The 20,544-nt window shown below is 42.1% G+C and overlaps 1 protein-coding gene across 1 annotated transcript; it reads left to right on the top strand.

The window, feature by feature from the left end:
• Positions 1-6,008: 6,008 nt before the first annotated feature.
• CD160 (CD160 molecule) lies at positions 6,009-11,333 on the top strand. Its single transcript, XM_053666193.1, is given in 9 exon segments — positions 6,009-6,068; positions 6,715-6,790; positions 6,793-6,847; positions 6,849-6,912; positions 6,914-7,009; positions 10,543-10,639; positions 10,642-10,658; positions 10,661-10,682; positions 11,203-11,333. Coding segments are annotated over 9 exon segments (618 nt in total).
• The last annotated feature ends 9,211 nt before the right edge of the window (positions 11,334-20,544 follow it).

Here is a 20,544-nt window from a genome sequence, read left to right as displayed (position 1 = left end):
AAGGGAGGCAAAGGGGAAATGGACACTGAGGCAAAATAGCAGTATATCCCATGAATAACAATTCCATTGCCATTTCTTCAATTTGTTAAAAGAATTAGAAAACACTTGGTTTACAAATAAATGTTTTTACCTTCAATTAGGCCAGATAATTCAAATCATTCTGATACAGGGTGCAGCCAAGGGGGGGCCCCCAAAAAACAGATTTGGAATGGTGTCCAGAATTCAAAGTGTATAGGAATATTGGAGAGACATATTAAGATGTCCTCACCGCGCCCCCCCCCCCCTGCCCAGGGGGAAGAAACGAATGGAGCCAGGCCATCGAGAGCTGTTTTGCATAGCAACAGTTTTGCAGCTAACCTCTGGAATGATTATTTAACATATCTATAACCTTTAACTGGTTTCATAGATATGTTAAATAGCTGTGGCCAAGTTTGGAGCCTGGGAGAAGGGAGTAACTGGGACTCAGGAGGATGTAACTAGGGTCTGCGCTCCTGAGTGAGATGGCCTGGGCGGGAGCTTGGGAAAGACTGGCTCCAAGACATGAAGGGTCCCTGCTTGGCCAGATGGGGGGGATAGCCACGTGGTTTCAGCAGACTGAGGACCCCCTCTTGGTGAGGTGAAAGAGGGAGTCACGTGGTCTTGGCAGGGTGCGGACCCCCTCTTTCCCAGGTGAAAGGGAAAAACCACGCAGCTTTGCCAGAATGGAGATCCCTGCAGCCAGGTGAAGAAGACAGCCACATGCTTCTGGTGGAGTGTGGACTCCTGCAGCTTTGGTAGAAGAGGCCCACGTGGCTTTGGGGTGCCCCCCCTTTGGCCACGGGGCCTGAAAAAGCAAGAGACTTTGACTGGAACTGGGTACAAAGGACTCTTGCCAGTGGATCATGAGAGGGTACCACAATATTTTGGATTAACTCGAGATCCTGCACAGTGACACAGCTGACAGTGCCAGCGGCCTGAAACACAGACGTGTGCTCTTTTCCTGATTTACGGTACCCGGAGTTGGGACAGTGGGAGAAGGGAGCGCTGTGTGGATGTAAGTGTACAACCTAAAGGACTTTGATATTTTAGTAGAGGCATTAGGCCTGAATAGCATTAAATAAACATTTTATTTCCTTTTCACAAATCTCTGGCATTGAGAGATGTCTTTCCAATTGGCGGCGGACAGAAGAGCCCAGTAGATATTAGTATTTTGTTTTTTGGAGGGGCCCCTGTTGTATAGCAGTTTTGGGCATCCCTAGGTGGGCCAAATATTGTATTGCCCCTCCCTTGGACCTCTTGTTCGGTAACAATTCCTGTGATTCCCTGAAGTTTTTTATACCCCAAGACAATGTTCCAAAGAGCCAGGAAGAGTGAGGTTTGCCTCTGTTCTAAAAAGGTGGGAAAGGTCAACTAGGAAAGAGTTGGTGGGAAAGGAGAACCAACAGGAGGTCCCTACCACAGGTGCCTTCTCATATAAATTTAAATGCCTTTTCATGCAAATCCATTTTAAGAAATACAACTGTAAATTAAGAATGAGAAAATTAGCTCAATTAATTAATTGTGCCCACACACCTCTTTGAAAGTCTTTAATACCTCCACAGTTATGCGCAATTCAGTTTTAAGGAAATTACCTTAGAACACTTCCCTGACTGACTTCTTGGGTCTTCTTACATATCATGTAGCATTTTAGTTCTATTGTTTTATTAATCTCACAAATAGACACATTTAAAATTCTGACCTCAGATTAGTTTGACTAGTCTGTTCTTAAACTTTTCATTGTAAAAATATATAGTATATAAAACACATGATGAAAGTCCCTTTGGTCACTCAACTCCTCATACAATTCTAGACATGAACACCCTACATTTTGACATTTCCAAATGTGTGTGTGTGTGTGTGCGTGTGTACAGACAAAACAATAAGAGTAGTTACAGACATATACATACACCCATATATTCTACTCAAGTATTACAGGCTTATCTTGATAGGGAACTCAAGAGTTGGGAAATTTTACTTTAAGGTAAAAAGTTATAAGCCTAGCAAGTAATGTGTATGTTAAAGCTTTTGTTTCAGAAACTACTGATAAGGCCTACCCTGGCTCCTAGGAAAACAGCTGACCTCCTGGGGCACTGCTAAAGATTACCACCTGAGAACATCTGAGCCTTTGTATTCCAGGGTGAGACAGATGACCACCCAACCAATTGCCCCTGGGAACAGCTAATTGTCCAGGACAGGAATGTTGAGTTTTCTTTCACCTAATCCTCCTTGAATCTCAAAAGCCCTCACCACACCTTGTTTATTCCCTGGTATAAGAATGTTGGCCTGGAAAGAAGACAAGATAGTCTGTTAGGGTATGAAAGCATCATCTTCTCATATCACCAGCCATCTGAATAAAGCACCCATAAATAGTCCATCACTGTCATTGTTTATTGGGTTTGGTAGTGACAGGCAGCCCAAACACCAGTGTCTTTTCCAGTTTCGATCTTAGCAAGTCAAACAGCTTAAAATGGTATAGAAATAGACTCTCACCCTTCCCTCACAAAACCCGTCTCTGAGGAAAACATATAAACAATTTCCCATGTACTTTTGTACTCCATACTCTGTGATCTATACATGTATAGGGTAGGGCAAAAGCAGGTTTACAGTTGTTCGTATAAAATAATACAATAATAAATAATGTTTCACATACTAGCAACTGTAAACCTACTACTGCCCTACCCTGTATACAATTGTCAGGGATGAAAAATCATCCTTACCATTCAAAGTTCTTTGGCTGGTAGCCTAACAATCAAATTAACACAAGACAGATTAGCAGGAGAAAAAAGTTTAATAATATGCCCAACTCCTGTAGATATAGAATAAAGCCAGGAGCACTGAGTAACTCCCCCAATGGTAGAAGCCATTATATTTAATACCACCTTCTTGTCTTTAGACAAGATGATGGTGGCATTATGAGAGTCAGTTATGGAAAAGCACAACAAACAAGGTTTAGATTGTTAGGAAATTTAAGTCCAAGCCTTCTTCACAGATACCGAAAACAGGCCAGGTACAGTTAAAGAAACACCTTTGCAGATGGAGATTTCCCTTACAAAAGTAAATGTCCTTTTACAAAAGGAAACTTCTTGCTTTTCAGAGCTCCTCCCAGGTCTGCTTTTCTTAAACTTAATGCTAACCTAAAATAATCAATCCCAAAGTGACATATTTTGGGGTGGCAAACATTCTAAATCCACAAAAACTTAACGTTTTAAAATAAAATATTAACAAATCTAGACATCTGCTAAGAATTAAAATACAAATCTACAAACATTTGTCATAAACACATACAAACAATGAATGTAAGGAAACAGGCGTGCATATTCAGACGTATATGACAAAGCATTTCAATTTCAAGTCAATGATGAAAATAAGTTTTACTCAAATAAGGGTATTAGAATCACTGGTGATTAGCCTGAAAAAAATTAAGTTTGGTCTGTACCGCATACTTTTCACCAATATAAATTCCATTAAGACCCCAAATTTTAATGTAAAAAATGAAAATGTGAAAGTACTGGGGGGGGGGGGAATGAGAATTTTTTCAGTTTTGGTGTGGAGAAGGCTTGTACAGCATGTTATGAAACCTGAAAGCCATCATAACAAAAAAACAGATTGACCATTTTAATTAGATTTTTAAAATTTCTGCAAAACAAAAACTACCATAGAAAAGACAAACTAGAAAAGTATTTCTACCTCCTATCACAAAGGACTAATTTTGGGGTATATAAAAAGGCTCCTACAAATCTACCTAAAAACACCAAAAACCACCCAATAGAAAAATGGTCAGTTTTGGAGAAAGGGAAAAACAAATGCCTCTTGAACACGTAAAAATGTGCTTAGTGCCCTGGCTGGTGTGGCTCAATGGATTGAGCACTGGCCTGTGAACTGAAGGGTCACAGGTTCGATTCCCAGGCAGGGCGCATGCCTGGGTTGCATGGTCCAGGTTCCCAGTTGGGGGCACATGAGAGGCAACCACACATTGATGTTTCTCTCCCTCTTTCTACTTAACCTTCTCCTAAAATAAGTAAATAAAATCTTTTTTTTTAATGTGCTTAGCTTTCATCATGATAAGAACTGTAAATTAGGTCTACACTGAGACCATACTTAATCTCTCATTATGTTGCTGGCACTGGTATGAGGAAACATTTTCATGTTGCTGGTGGAAAGGTACATTAATGCAACCTCTGTGAAGGACAATACGGCAATATTACTCAAAATAACAAATACACACACCCTTTGACCAGCAATACTACTTCTAGAGATATATCATTAACAAAAGATGTATGTACATGGTTCTTCATTGCAGCAGGGTTTGGAAGAGATTGGAAATAATTGAAATGTTCACTAATAGAAATCCTTGTCAATAATGTAACCTAATTATGAATACTGTGAGTCAATTTTTATGCAGTGATATGAAATGGTCTCCAGGGCATATTGGTAAGTAAAAAAAAGCAAAATGTACTTTTCTTTTGAAGGAAACTACAGAACTGTTTATATATGCACACAATTATCTTTACAAGGATCATAATAATCAGGCAACACTGGTTGACTCTGGGGAAAGGTATTAGGTCATTGGCAGGGTGGAAGTTGGAAGGAAACTTTTAACTGTGTACATATTTAAACATCTACATATTGAACATATTTAAACATCTACAGAGAGCATTCACTGGTGTGGCTGGGTTGGTCATTGTTCTGCAGACCAAAAGGTCACCTGTTCAATTCCCAGTCAAGGTACCTTCCTGGGTTGTGGGTTCAATACCCACTCAGGTAACACACGAGAGGTGAGAGGCAACTGATTGATGTTTCTCTCATACACACATCGATAGCTGTCTTCTTCTTTCTCCCTCCCTTCCCTCCTGTCTAAAAATCTTAAGAAAACTACAGAAAGTACACCTCACTTGATTTACTATTGTTTTTATTGCATTTTCCATCACCATTCATGCCCTTTATATCGCCCTCTCCCCTACAATCACTGTTGTCCATGCCCATGAGACCTTTTACCTTTCTGCTTCACTCCTCCCCACTCCCTAACCAACCCTCCCCCCATAGCTATCATCCAGTTCTCCATCCATGTTTGTCCCCACTATCCTTATTAGTTTAGTTTGTTCATTCGATTCTGCATAGCAGTGAAAATGCATGGTATTTACCTTCCTCTGACTGGCTTATTACACTTACCATGTTTTCTAGGTTCATTCATACTGTTGCAAAGGGTAAAAATTTTTATGGCCCAGTAGTATTCCATTATGTAACTATTCCAGAGTTGTTTTATCCACTCATCTACTGAGACACTTGGGCTGCTTCCTTGTCTTCAAGATTTTAAGTAATGCCACAGTGAACACAGGGGTATTTGTGTTCTTTCAAATTAGTGTTTTGGGTTTCTTTGAATATACTCCCAGAAATTGAATTGCTGGGTCAAAAGGCAGATCCATTTTTAATTTCTTGAGGTATCGCCATACTGCCTTCCACAGTGGCTGTACCAATCTGCATTCCCAACAGTGCCAAAGGGTTCCCCTTTCTCCACATCCTTGCCAGCATTTTGTTGATTTATTGATGATAGTCATCCTGCACAGTGTGAGGTGGTATTTCACTGTGGTTTTAATTTGCATTTCTGATTAGCAACATTGAGCATCTTTTTATGTCTTTTGGCCATGTGTACATCCTTTTTGGAAAAATGTCTATTTAGGTCCTCTGCCCACTTTCTAATGGGGATTTTTTTTGTGTCTTACAAATTCTTTATAAATTTTGGATAGTAACCTGTTACCAGATGTATCTGTGGCTTACTATCTCACTTCCCTCATGCCTAAGCCCTCCTCCACCACCTCCATCATACTCTGGTCAACAGAAGTTACTGCCTTGAACAGGGATATGCTCTTAGAGCCCTGGAATGCCTTGTCTGGGACTCTCCCTGTCCTTTCAGACAGAAAAGTGAGGCCGAGGACACCAGCCGAACCATCTGCTTCAAGTTCCTGGAGCTGCCAACAATGTGTAAGGTGCTGATGGCACCTGACAAAGGCTGCTTTGCCCTGGCCATTACGCTGGCAACTGTGGACATCCAACTTAGTGATGAACATAGCCCATCCCCAACCCCTAGAGCAGAAAGCCACCAGGAGAGTCTTAAGACTCATGAGGGATAAATCCCATGATTTTTTTTTTTTTTTTGTAGTTAGGAAGGATCCACTTTTCTTGACCTTAATGAAAGGGTGAAAAATAGTTCATTCTTTTTTGTTAGAATGCAATTGCCCACTCCATCAGACATTCTGCTTATATTATGCATTGCAAACAGCCTGGTAATCTGGCCCTCAATCTAAGTAAGGTCCCTATAAGCTCACACACTGTAAATTTAGGAAATCCAGTTTTGCTAACTCTGGTAACCCATTTAGCCACTCTGTGCCTCATATTTGTTAATTTATAAAGTGGGAACAATAACACTTGTCTCTAGAACTATACTGAGGACTGAAAATACAAAAGAGCATCTTAAGTTAAAGGCTCTATAGGTTTCCAGAAGGACAGTAAAATACAAACCATTCCTGAATCTCAGGTCTCCCTTAGATATAACTTATAGACAACTCTTCTAAGAGGACTGTACTTTATATCCAACGGGCAGCCCCCATCTCTGCAAGTGAATTTCAACATCTATCCACAAGTGAATTTCATTTACCACATATATATACCCTGGCTCCCATGGGTAATTCTTCCCTTCCCATCTCAGGATGCATGAACATCCTCAGCTCACTTTCCCAGGAAGGAAAGTGATTAAGCTTAATCTGTACTGTGCAGCATAAGAAGAGGCTGAGGAGATTGTAGTGTTTTTGTTTAAGGACAGGTCCTGGTACTGTTCCCGAGACCAGCCTGGAGCAACTGAGAGTGAAACACTATCTTGAGACAGATGGTGTCTGTGAAAAGTTCATCTCAATTGGTGTTCACCATAAACCAAGCCATACCATTAGCCAGTGGGACCTATCAGTGTTGTGCTAGAAGCCAGAAATCCACCTTCAGGGCCATTTTTTTCTCCATTTTAGTCACAGGTGAGATCCTAATATTCCTAACATTAGGAATATTAGGTATTCCTAATACCACGAGGTGGGACATAAGCAGGGTCAGTAGCTACAAGACAGAATTAGTTATTTTAGGTTCTGAATAGGTAGTCTCCTTAAGAAAAAGTCCTTTGAATTATTACTCAATCCTTTCCCATCACTCCTACTGGCAAATGCTGCTTTCCTAACAAGATAATCTCATTCTGTCTTCAACTAAAAAAAATCTTATGGACATAGTCATCTCACTGTTACTGGCACTGAGCCTGGGTCACAAGGAAGAAAAATAACTTATCCAATGCCACTAACTGGCCAAGGGCCAGTATAAATTAGACCTCTTCATTTCCAGTTGAGAGCTATCTAAAAAATGTGATTATATTTCTAAATACAGGCACTGAACCTTCAGGACGGGACAGAGAGATAGCTCTGAAATAAAATGGACGCTTGTCTTAACAACCATTCAGTTGTAAGAAACAGAAACCCATTCAAGCCGCCATAGGTTAAAGGGGAAAAAAATAAAGCAAGAAGTATAGTTGGTCTTTATGAGGTCATTTCCAGAAACCAAAACCAGAAACTAACAGAAACCCAGTTACTGTCTCAATCCCTTTGGGGTAGCAAAGCCTCTCATCCCTGCATATTTCCTTCATTTTTTGCTCTCTTCCTGTTATTACTTTGGCTCAGCCTAAATATGCGAACTTCAGCCTCAGTTGCCCATTAGAGAGTGATTCTGTTTCTACATGCCCAGACAATGAAGCAGGCCTTCAAAACTAAAAATTATATTCTACCTAGAATTCTATACCCAACTAAACTACCAATTAAGTGTGAGGAAGGAATAAAGACACTGTCAGACATGCAATTACTCAAAATAATTTGTCTTCTATTTGATCTTGAAGCTACCAGAAAATGCGCATTTAGCAAAACTAGAAAGTGAATCAGTAGAGAGGATAAAATGGGATCCTGGAAACAAATAATTTAATAGAGGGAAGGGAATAAGGTAATTCTAGAATGGAAAGTGCCAAAAAGAGCACAGTCCAGAAGAGAACAAAGGAAAGAGGGCTACAAAGGAGACTCTCTAGGGGGTAAAAATGAATTGACTATCACTCCAAAGACCTATGACAGATCTAGTGAAGAATATGGGCCCTACTTGTGTAGCTCAGTGGATTGAGCACAGGCCTGCAAATGAAAGAGTTGCTGGTTCGATTCCAAGTCAAGGCACATGCCTGGGTTGTGGGCCAAGTCCCCAGTGGGGGTGTGCAAGACGTAACCACACATTGATGTTTTTCTCCATCTTTCTCCCTCCCTTCCCCTCTGTCTATATAAAATAAATTAAAAATCTTAAAAGAAAAAAGATTATGGAAAACTGCGTTAAAAAAATAACAGGCAATCATTATCTCCAGAGAAAACACTAAATTTTACCAAAGGAAATAATCACAGGGAATACAACATGACTCTGTATTAAGTAACATTTACATAATATGTTATGTACACATGATTTCTGAAAGATGCATAGAATGCTAGAGGTTTAAGGGAAACATCCTTATCTTCTTTCCAAATCAATAGATAATATCTGAACATTATTATCAAGAAGTGGTAATTGAGCATAGTATTTAGAAATATGGTGAAACATCTCAAAGAATTGACAGTGACTGACCCCAAGGAATAAGCCTAGAAGGGTAATAGCAGACTGCTATTATTCTTTATGAACTTCCAAGTAGTATGTTACTTTTTAAGAAAATTAGGTATAAATCACACCTGAAATAGAAACCTGGCTGAGCCTTTTAATAAATGTTTTCATCCCTTCTGGTGGTTAACAGTTCACCCAAATTTCCTACTTCAGTCCAGGTTGTATTTTCCTTTTTAGCTTCCTGTTGTGTCTTCTCTGGCTGAGCTACAGCATTCAGCACTTGCATTCTCCCTCTATCAACTCCCATGTTCACTGACTTTTGTGACTGTGTTCCCATCTTTTTTTTTCTACCTTTCTGGGCATTCTTTTCTCTCCTTCTATGCCTCTTATTTCCACATTCCATCTCACACACATGGGCATTCCCCAAGACTCATCCCCACCTTCCATATTTCACTTTCTCTCTCACAAATTCTCATCCACCCTCATAATTTAAACCTGCACTTCCTTGCAGCTGACCCACAAATCAACTTCTTCATTTCTAAATACTTCCCTAAGTTTCAGTTAAACATTTCCACTGACAACCAGACTCCAAGCTCCTGAATGCCTTACCATTTCCTCAAACTCAAACCTATCCTCAAGAGATGGTATTTCTGTCCATAATTTAGTCAAAACCTTGGTTCCTCCTTTTATCTCTTCCCCTATACAGTTAGTAAGTACTACTAGTCCTTTCCCACATTTGTTCCTTTCTCTCCAAGTGTTCTCCAGGTCATCATCTCACACTTAACCACATTCCAATAGTCTCCTAACCGTTAAATCCCTTGAGCTCCTGCTGTCTTACTCATCTTTATCTCTCACATCAACCTCAGGGCCTGGCTCTGAGTCCACTGACTCTTACTGTCCACTGACTCTTACTGTCTCTGTCTCTGATCCATATAGTCAAGAGAAATTAAAATGTTAATTTGTACATGATGCACCACCATTCAGTTTTAATGGCTTTTCACTGTCTATGGGACAAAATCTAAATTACTATAGCTAGCCTGGCACTATTGTTTAGTACTGTTCCAGTTAACTTCACTCACTAGTGAAAACTGTTCTTTCATTCACCTAACAAAAAGTATTGTACACCCCAGGCATAGCACTAAGCCTTAGAGAACAGAATGGGGGTACAACAAAGCCCCTCTTCCTTGTAATCTACTATTCATGTTCTGGTATTTCTATTTGTGATGGTTCTCTGTTAAGATAAAATGGCTTGTCATCCTCTCAGCATATTTAAGTATTGGAGTTAGCATATATGGATGCTTACCAAGTGTAAAAATAAAGTTCCTTTTGGAAGATGAAATGAAGCCAAACAGGTAACAGTATTAACAAACATCTATCATTTACAGAGTGCTTACTGTGTTAAGCATGGTGCTAAGTCATATTTCATGTAATCTTCATGGTCTTTTCAAAAAGGGAATTTGTGTAAATTTACTCAGCTAGTAGTATGTGGGAGATAAAAATCCAGATCTATTCCCAAAACTCAGATTTTAACTTAGAGTAAACTGTTTGATCCACTCTAACAGATGGTTTTTAAATGAGACCTGGTAACACCCAAGTCCAAAGTGACTAAGCTATTTTAGCTGTCTCTCTGGCATGACTTTACAGTTCCTTCAAGGTAGGCCTACTTGCATCTCCGGTGTGATAAACAATGAATTCCATACTCATTTATTACTGCTAAAGCAAATCATTATCATCCACAACATTAAAAAAAATACTTGGGCAACAAATTATACTGAGAGAGATACTCAGAGACTGAAAGATGTTCTAAGGTGATGCAAAAGGAAGCGCTGATAATTTCTGACATCATTCCCTAATACCGATTCTCTTTTGAACCAGAAACAGGGAACTAACTACACAGTGATGGGACCGAAACAAACAGGACACCATGAGTTCAGCCACAGTAAAGGTGCTCTCAGTTCAAGCTTCCTGCAAGAGGCTGGGTGATGCTGGTCACACTAGTCTGGTGGCCCTTCAAGGTATGTGCAGGTAAAACCTTAAACACACCAAGCAATGTCGTCTAGGTTACTCTCCAGAAGAGTGGAAAAGAAGCCAACTGGGAGAGAAAAATACTCAACCCCTAGCTGTCAACAGAAAAACATCAATCCAATGAGGGCAAAAATGTTCCAAAGGGACTAAAGATTTCATACTATTAGCAGAAATTGGCAGTTATTAGCAGTTATTTTAAAACATAGCACAGCACCCAGAGAATGACTTGGGTTTTTGCTTTTTACTCCTGTAAACTGCTTGTCACCTGTGCACCAGAAATAACACTACCCTCTGCTTCCTGTTTCTGTAAGCTGCTTGTGGCTTTTGGGCCAGAAATAACACTCTGCTCCTTACCCTATAAAAGCAACTGCTCCCCATAGCTCAGCGCCCAGAATTTGGAGACTGCCTCCTCTGTGCCTGCATGCGTAAATAAAGGATCCACTTTGCTTCCTCCAGTTCCTCCAGAACTCAGCCTGAGTTCTTTCCGTAGCATTTTGGTTCCCTGACCAGGAAACGACTCATGCGAGCAGGTGACTGCCTCTGGCGAGGTGGCTGCAGGTACTCCATGGAGCCCTGTGATGGCGGGGAAGTGTGCACCCCAGCTGTTTCGGGTCCTCACCAGCCCCAGACTCCATGGCTAGCTTCCGGAGAGGCCCACTCTCTACTTGGGCTGGAGAGGGAGTGAACCGGTCCAAAGTGGGAAGCTATGCAGCCTGAGGAGTGGTTAATGCCCCAGGGACCAGAGCCCAAGACGAGACCCACCCCTTGTGGTGGAATGAGAGCCTGATCACCTCTCAAACCGGCCAACTGGCCACGAGGTAGGGGAAACCCTAAGAGGACGGCAGTCCTACTCTGGCGGGACTGTATTAAACTCGGGAATTTTTGTATGAATGACTGAGTTGTGACTCCACTCATGAAAACCTAGAGTCTGAGTGGGCCCCAACCTGCAGTTCCTCGGTCTGCAATACAGCATAATGGCTGGAAGTAACCCAGAATTTACTCGGGCAGCCTTAGCTAAGACAGACCCAAGTCGCTGGGGACAGGAGAGGCCAGGCTGGCGAAACTGACAATCCCATCCCTTTGTCTGCGCCGTTGTGGGAAGAACATCATGGGAGCAGGCCCCTCAACAGTACTTGACTGCATGTTGCAAAACTTTGATCAGTTTCCAGGCCAGGACCCAAGCATGACTTGAGACTAATTAGAAAGTTTCTGTACATCAGAATGGCCAACATTTGGGGTAGGCTGGCCTCTTAAGGGAACCCTCAACTTAGGAATACCTAAAAGTCACAGGCAAGCCAGGACACCCAGATCAGTCCATTTACATAGACAGATGGAAGGAATCAGCACAAGATGTACTGTCATGGCTCCAGCAGCGTGCAGGTCAGAAGACTAAGATGGTAAGAAAGGCAAGCGGTAGGCGAAAAGTGGTGCAATCCAGTGTTTTAGTCGCCTAGTCAAGAAACACCCCCCCCCCCCCATTTTCAAATGAGAGCCGGAGGAAGAGCTGCCTATCAGTCTACCTCTTCCATATGCTCTGGAGACTCTCCCACAGGCCGCCTGACCTCATGAAATCCATCATGCAAACCCATCACCAACTAATAGAGGTCGCTAATAAGGTCTACAACAACAGGGAAGAAGCAACAGAACAAGAGGCCCAGAAGGGGATAAAACAGAAAGCAGCCCCCCTGGTAGCTGCTCTTGGTAACTTCCTACTGAGCCAGAAGAGAGGGACCAAAGGAAGGGGAAAACCAGCACACCAGAGTGTAGACCCAGACCAGTGCACCTATGGCAAAGAGAGAGGGCACTAGAAAAGAGAGTGCCCAATAATAATAAAAGGCCAACCAGCAGGTGACAGGGACCAGGGTCACAGGTGCCTACAGTCCTTAGGCTGGCTGGCTTAGACTCAGACTAGAGGGGACTGGGCTCACTGAATCTCAGGCCCCCTGAGCCCATGGTCAAAGTGACAGCAGAGGGACAAACACTCCCATTTATGATAGACACTGGCACAGAACACTCGGTGATGATTACACCCACTGCACCATTGTCGGGCCATGAAATCTCCATAGTCAGAGCCATGAGATGGCCTAGTAGCCCCAAACAATTCCGCCAGGCCCAAACTGTCAAACTTGAGGCCATCAAATAGAACATGAGTTCCTATACCTGCCGGAATGCCCTGTACTGCGCCTAGGGCGGGACTTACAAAACCAGGAACCTGCCCAAAATAGGTCTGCCAATACTCCATTTCCAGAGAGCCAGGAGAGGCATTGCAGAGGTCATCTGCAAATACCTACAAGACAGCATACTTAACCCATGCCAGCTGGCCTGACTTGCAAGAACAGCCCCTGGAAAATCCAGATAATTCCAAGGTTTGGACTGCCCACCACCATAAGGAGTGACAATAGACCCACCTTTATAGCCAAGGTGATCCAAGATCTTGCAACTCAGCTAAAGATTAATTGGAAATTGCACACTGCCTACCATCCCCAGAGTTCAAGAAAAGTAGAACACATGAATCGGACTCTGAACGGAGACACTGGCCAAATTTTACCAGACCAACCTACCCTGGCCTGACCTGTTGCCCTTAGTGCTATTCAGAGTTCGGAATGCCCCAAACCCCACTGGGTACACGCCATTCAAACTAGTTTACAGCAGGCCACCAGCTATCTTAGCCCTGCCCAGAGGAGAGCTTAATATTCTTGAAGAAGCAGAAGACTAAGTATCTCCAGAAGCTAGGGGAAACACTTAGCCAGATACACCAGGCTGGATTAGGCCAAGAACCCTGTTTATGAGGGGGGCCAACCCACTCACATAAGCCTTGGAACTATGTATAGATAAAAGATTAGAAAAAGGAGTTCCTCTAACCCACATGGACAGGTCCTCATTTAGCCATATTAACTACCCCAACTTCCCTTAAAGTTACAGAGATCACACCTTGAATCCACTACAACCGAGCCAAGGCAGCAGCAGACCCCAAGGACCAGAGGGCTGACAAAGATCCAGAACTACCGTTGCCAAAGCTGCCCACCCTGAGGTTGAGAAGAAAACCAGCCACCCATGGGTACTCTGGTTGATGGACCATTGTTCCTGGTAATTCCTGACCCTCATTGGCATCTTCACAGCAATCCTAGGAATTGGACTAGTAACTGTAACCCACCCCGGGATGGAGTTCTGGAGAGTGGGCCACTCTTGGGGAGGCTTACCTCTGTATTGTCTGTACTTTTGCATACTTAATAAATTTTGCTTAGCTTGCTCAACCCGTCATAGCACCAGTATGCAAATGAAGCACACTATGAGAAAGAATAAGCATAGGAGGTGGCGTAGTAAGCTGGTATTTTGCTCCAAGAGATTTCACGTCAAGCACCTCTATACTCGCAGACTATGTAGGTACAGGGGGTACTTGCACCTGGGGAAGAAGGCTACACCACACAGGCATTATGGTCAGAAGTATAGGGTATCAGAGCAAGAAGTGTCAGCCTCATGGACCCCCGGGTAGACAGGTCTGCTTGGGACTACAATCCAACAGCAGATTAACTCCCTAGCAGAAGTCACCCTCCAGAACCAGCGGACCCTAGACCTCCTCACCGCCATAAAAGGGGGGGGGGGCCTGTATGTTCCTAAGAGAATATTGCTACTTTATAAATCAGAGATTATAACAAAGAAAATTAAAGAAATCAAATAAAACATAAACCCTAACCCTAGCCCTGGCCCTAATAGAAAGTTAAAATTGGGGAAATTAGAAAATAAATCCTCAAGCCTGGCTCCAGTGGCTGCTTCCCTTTCTAGGACCCCTAATTATTATCTTCCTGGGAATATGCTTTGGGACCTGCATATTGCAGACCATAGACCAAACTCTAGAGGCCGCAGTGACTAGATGAGCCACAGCAAAAGTCCTCACCCTCCAATAATACCAATATAGGCACCAAAACCTACAGAGATCCAGAAGCCAAGATAACAGCCAGCTAAAGGTAGCCAATGACGCCTATAGCATCAAAATGGAAGACTATTAGAGGAAACTGGCAGTCATTTTAAAAAATAGCAGAGCACCCAGAGAATGACTTGGCTTTTTGCTTCTTGCTCCTGTAAACTGCTTGTTGCCTGTGTGCCACAGATAACACTATGCTCCTTTGCTTCCTGCTTCTGAAGCTGTTTGTGGCTTTTATGCCAGAAATAACGCTCCACTCCTTACTCTATAAAAGCAACTGCTCCCCACAGCTCGGTGTCCAGAATTTGTAGACTGCCTTCTCTGGGTCCACATGCATAAAGGATCCACTTTGCTTTCTCCAGTGTTCGGCCTGAGTTCTTCCTGTAACAATACTAACTAGGGAAGGATAAATGAATCAGACTTTCCTTTGGGTAAGATAGACCTCTCAGAAAGTCAAGTAAATACAGCTGCCTTTATGCACTAAATGAACACAGAAAGGGCTACAGGTTGAGGCCATTATATGAAAATGAAAAAAGTAAGAGACAGACCTAGTCTGGAAGTGAGGTTTGAACAATGCAACTCTTCAGCAAAAGCTGATGGCCAGACCAAGAACATGTAAAACTTTTGGCTTAGTCCTCTGAGCACCATTTATCAATATGAATCAGAGTTTTCCCTATTAGATTGGAATTTGCAAAGTTTTGTCACTACATTTTTGCATAATCAGTAACTGAGGCAGGTTTTTGCCTACCTTTGGCATTCTAATTCCATTTTATTTAGGCATTCTTCAAATCAATAACAAACACTGTTTGAATGCTGCCTGAATCTAAGTTCTATAAATGATGGGACTTTATCTTAACAACAAAAAAAGTACCAGGCACAATGTAGGCTCTTAAAATTTGTTGCAAGAAATTTATGACTGTGGGGGCGACTTTTCCTGGAAGTCCCCCGTCTGCCACGGGTGAAAGTAAACACTACCAAGACAAGATCTGCTTGGGGAGGAGAGGTGGCCAGTTTCTCAGGAAAAAAAGGCCTCGAGCCCCTTCCTCCAAAGGCTTTTACTGGGTTGTAATACACAGGAATACAGGGTGGCAAGGATCAAACAGTAGATAACATTTCAAAGAAATCTGAGGGCTTAAACTGAGTCAGTCTGTCAGGAAGGGAGTTTGCAAAAACTTTAGGGTTTCCTGCTTGGACCCTTATCATATGAATGAAAACACTCTTTAGTAGAGCAGGTTTCACAAGCTTTTCAGGAATTTTTTGTGATACCAGATCCTCCCCTCCCCCCAACCCCCCTCGGGGATCTGGTCTGGCCAAGCAAGGAGCTGTACCCCTCCCATTGGGGATTCAGGCTTAAGAGGATTAGAGCCTAGAAGTGCTTCTCCCAGAGGACATGGGGACCCGGTCTATGTCACATAGCTGGGGGGCATGGGTCTATTGCTGGCTCTTTGTTGCAGAACCCTGAGTCCTTCCATGATGGCCTGCCAAATGATCATGTCTGGTTTAGGTTGCTCCCTACTGTGAGGAGACTTACATGTCAACAACATTGACCATGTTTTTGGGGCAGGGAGAGGAAATTGAGGCAGCGTTTGCTACCAGAGACAAACCTTGTCTCCTGTGGCTGGCATTCCGGAGGTCACTTGCTTATCCTAAGCCACAGGGCGGGGGGAGGTGTCTGAGTTACAATGCCTGAATCCAGGCAGAGTGGTCCACAACATATAACAGGCTAGAGTTTACATGATGGTCCTAACCTCAGCAACAAGAACAGATGTTAAATGTTGCCCCAGTTCACAGGAATACAGGTCCTTCTCTAAAATCCTGTGCTCTCAGTAATTACCTACTATGATCTAAAGTACCTTCTCTCAAATTGTACAGCCTTCCCTATTCTGAGACTGCCTCCTTCCATTTCTAGAAATAGGCTACTTAACACTCCCTTAATTCCAACTCTTTAACTACAAGCTATCAAAAGGAACCTGACCCTTGGCAAGGACCTGCCAAATGTAAGTCTTTGCTAGTTTCAAGAAGAAACTGATGGATATAAAGCAGTCTGGCCTGTTAGACTTTTTTTTTTTTTTTTTTTAAAGATTTTATTTTTAGACAGAAGGGAAGGAAGAAAGAGAGGGAGAGAAACACCAACATGCGGTTGCTTCTCGTGTGCAACCTGGGACCTGACCCACAACACAGGCATGTGCCCTGACTGGGAATTGAACCAAGGACCCCTTGGTTCACAGGCCAGCACTCAATCCACTGAGCCACACCAGCCAGGGCTAGACATATTCTTTATTAAATCTAAATTCCCTCAGATGGTTAGATTATTGTTAATAAATTTTATTCCTTCATACAGAATAAAAACTTTAAAGAGTAAATTAAGATTAGCCATTCAATCTACTACCACTTACTACCTCTGACTCCCAGGTAATGCTAGAGAAAAAAATCTCTAAGCTCTTTTCCCTTTTCTAGTCAGGTGAAGAGAATGAAGTTTTGATAGTTTGATAGTCCATTCCTTTCCTTTTCCTCCTTTCCCCAACAAGACTTACCAGAATTATTTTATTTTTTTTAAATAATAAACTTAAAAAAAATTATTTATTTATTTATCTTTAGAGGGGAAGAGAAGGAGAGAGGGAGAGGAATATCAACGTATGGTTACCTATCATGTGTCCCCTACTGGGAAATGGCCTGCAACCCAGGCATGTGCCCTAACTGGGAATAAAACCTTGATCCTTTGGTTCGCAGGCCCATGCTCAATCTCCTGAGCTACACCAGCCAGGGCCTTACCAGAATTATTAAAGGGAATAAAAGTATATGTTTACTGAGGTCTAGGGGGATTATATAGACCAAGCTGTCATACTTACATGAGACAAAAAGAATGAGGGACTTTGCTGAATCTGTGCTTTCCTCATAACTAATTTCACTGAGTACCCGTCCTATCACCATGGCAAACTATTCAGTGCTATACATGGAAAACATAACTTGAACTTTGAGTGGCACCTATATTCTTCTTTGACTGTCCTATCTTCCAGCAAGGAGAGACTGATGGTTAGCTTCCTCCCCAGTTCCACAGAATGTTAGATTTGCTAAAGATAACAATTGCAACTTCAGCAGTAAAACACAACACATAATACATTCCATGTTTTTTTCTTTTCCACTCCCTCTCTAGTCATAAGCACCTATCAAACACACATCCAAAGTGATTATATTGCTATACTAAGTTATGTGGTAGTAATACAAACTTTTCTTTTTTTTCTATAGCTTTGTAAGAACTTTGTGCCAGAAGAAACTTTAAAAAAAATCACAATAAGATAAATATGACTATTTTTAACTTGGTATCTTTCACATTACAAAAAGAAAACAAAACAGGGCACAGGGGAATATAAAATATGGCAAAGAGCGTTATCTCTTGATCTTCCTTACTCACTGCCAAAGCAAACCTGCCTTTCTTCCCAACTCAGTCCCAGCAGGTAAAAAGCAACTCTCACAAAAGTGGCTAGTGTGCAGTTCTTACTCAAACACTAGAACAGTACAAGATTTTGTGTTCCAGAAGAATTTTTCCTCCCTCCCCTCCAACACAGTAAAACAAGCAAGTCAAGCAAATTGAGAACACCAATTTTTTTTTAAAGAAATTTTTATTTACCACTAAAGGAGGGAAGAAAGAGGAAACAAGCAAAGATAGGTAGGACAAGAGGAAAAACTCACCCAGACCCAGTGTTTGAGTTGGCCTGAAAACAGAGGAAATGGTGTTCAAAAGCAATCCACATAGCAAGGCTGTAGGAAGATTTGTGAAGAAGAGGTGCCCTGTAGATCACAAGTGTCTTTCAACTAAGTACTTGTCAACATCTTTGGTCATTTCTTTTTTTTTTCATATAAATGCCCAAAGCAATATTCACAGCCTTTATCTCCTAAATTCACAAATCCTCTCTCCCTTTAAACAGATAAGCTCTTGTCATAGTTAAGCCAAGAGGAGGGGACAGAAAGAAATATCTCTGATAGAAAGAAATACATGAATGAAGAGGTAGAAACACAGAAAATTTAAGTGGAGCTAAACAGCAAATCATGAAAAAGAAACAGACACCTTACCTGTGATCCTTGGCTAGGACCTGCCAAAAGTAGAAAATAATGTTTGTGGGAACACAGAAAGAGAAGGCTGAAAGAGATGGGTAAGCCCCTTATTAATAACGGTCTTAAACCTCAAACTCAAATGATTTTGGACTTTGTCTTATGGAGGTTAAAAAAACTGGCATGGAGTCAAAAGACCTGGCTCTGCAACATACCAGCTATGTGTCTGGGGCAAACGAAGTTTTAAAATACATCGTACAAGTAAGTACATACTGTATTTCAACTGGATGTATTATAGATTCTGCTGTGACTAATGAAAACAAATTAATTTAATAGCATTACTGAAACCATAGCAGCTCTTTGTTATGAATTGTTTTCACTAAGGTACTAAAAATAAAACTATCGGAGACTTCTGCCAAGATGGAGGCATAGGTGGAAACACTATGCCTTCTCCCAAAACCAAGTTTAAAAACAACAAGGTTTTAGCAACAAAAACTCAGCCACACCAAAGAAAACGGAACTATATGGAAGTCTGACAAAAACAAACGTTTCAGCCAGACTGGTAAGAGGGGCAAAGCCAGCAGCAGAGTGGGGTCAGGCAGGAAAGATCTGACCTACCTGGGCGCGGGACCGGGGCATGAGACCCAAGCGTGCAGGAAGCCGTGGGTGGATCCCAGGTATGGAGTAGCAGCCAGCAGACCCACTGAGGGCTGACCGATGTCACACATTCGAGTGCAGATAAACCAGCGAAGGAGAAAGCAGTGAGACAGACTGCACAGGCCCCAGCATCAGGAGGCAGCAGAGGGGACCGCTACTGTCCCTCTCTGACCCTGCCCCCACATGCAGCGTCGCAAACCAGCAACCTGGGTGTCCCCACCCTGGTGAACACCTAAGGCTCCCCTCCTCATACATGACAGGTGCGAACAGAGCAAAACATTATGGCTCAAGAAGAACTCAAAACCCCACAGCTGATAACTCTAAGTGACGAAGAAATAGCAAAACTTTCAGATGCACAGTTCAAAACACTGGTGATCAGGATCCTCACAGAACTGGTTGATTTTAGTCACAAATTAGAGGAACATATGAAGGCTAAACTAATTGAAATGAAGGGAAATGCACAGGAAACCAATAGTAATGGAAAGGAAACTAGGACTCAAATCAAGTGAGTAGACTAGAAGGAAGGAAAAAATGACCAAACAGAAAAGGATGAAGAAACAAGAATTCAAAAAAATGAGGAGAGGCTTAGGAACTTCCAGGACATCTTTAAACGTTCCAACAACTGAAATATAGGGGTACCAGAAGGAAAAGAGGAACAGCCACAAGTGGAAAACTTATTTGAACAAATAATAAAGGAGAATTTCCCCGTTCTGGCAAAGGCAATAGACTTCCAGGAAATCCAGGAAGCTCAGAGAGTCCTGAAGAAGTTGGACCCAAGAAGGAACACACCATAGCACATCGTCATTACATTAGCTAAGATTAAAATGAAGGAGAGAGTCCTAGAAGCAGCAAGAGATAAAGGGACAGTCACCTACAAAGGAGTTCCCATCAGACTGTCAGCTGATTTCTCAAAAGAGACCTTCCAGGCAAGAAGAGGCTGGAAAGAGGTATTCCAAGTCATGAAATCCAAAGACCTACAACCAAGATTGCTCTATCCAGCAAAGCTTTTATTTAGAATGGAAGGGCAGATAAAGTGCTTCTCAGATAAGACCAAATTCAAGGAGTTCATCATCACCAAGCCCTTATTATATGAAATGTTAAAGGGACTTATATAAGAAAAAGAAGAAGATAAAAAACAACAGGGGAGTGGGAGAAGGAGAAGGGGGGAGAAGGTACAGAAAATAAGTAGCATAGATGGTAGGTAGAAAATAGAGAGGGGGGAG

This window comes from Artibeus jamaicensis, unplaced genomic scaffold (assembly GCF_021234435.1).
Source record: "Artibeus jamaicensis isolate MK-2021 breed Jamaican fruit bat unplaced genomic scaffold, CSHL_Jam_final contig_445, whole genome shotgun sequence".
Taxonomy (NCBI): Eukaryota; Metazoa; Chordata; class Mammalia; order Chiroptera; family Phyllostomidae; genus Artibeus; species Artibeus jamaicensis.
The sequence above is the reverse complement of the archived record's forward strand: the minus strand, read 5'-3'. Positions and strand labels throughout refer to the sequence as shown.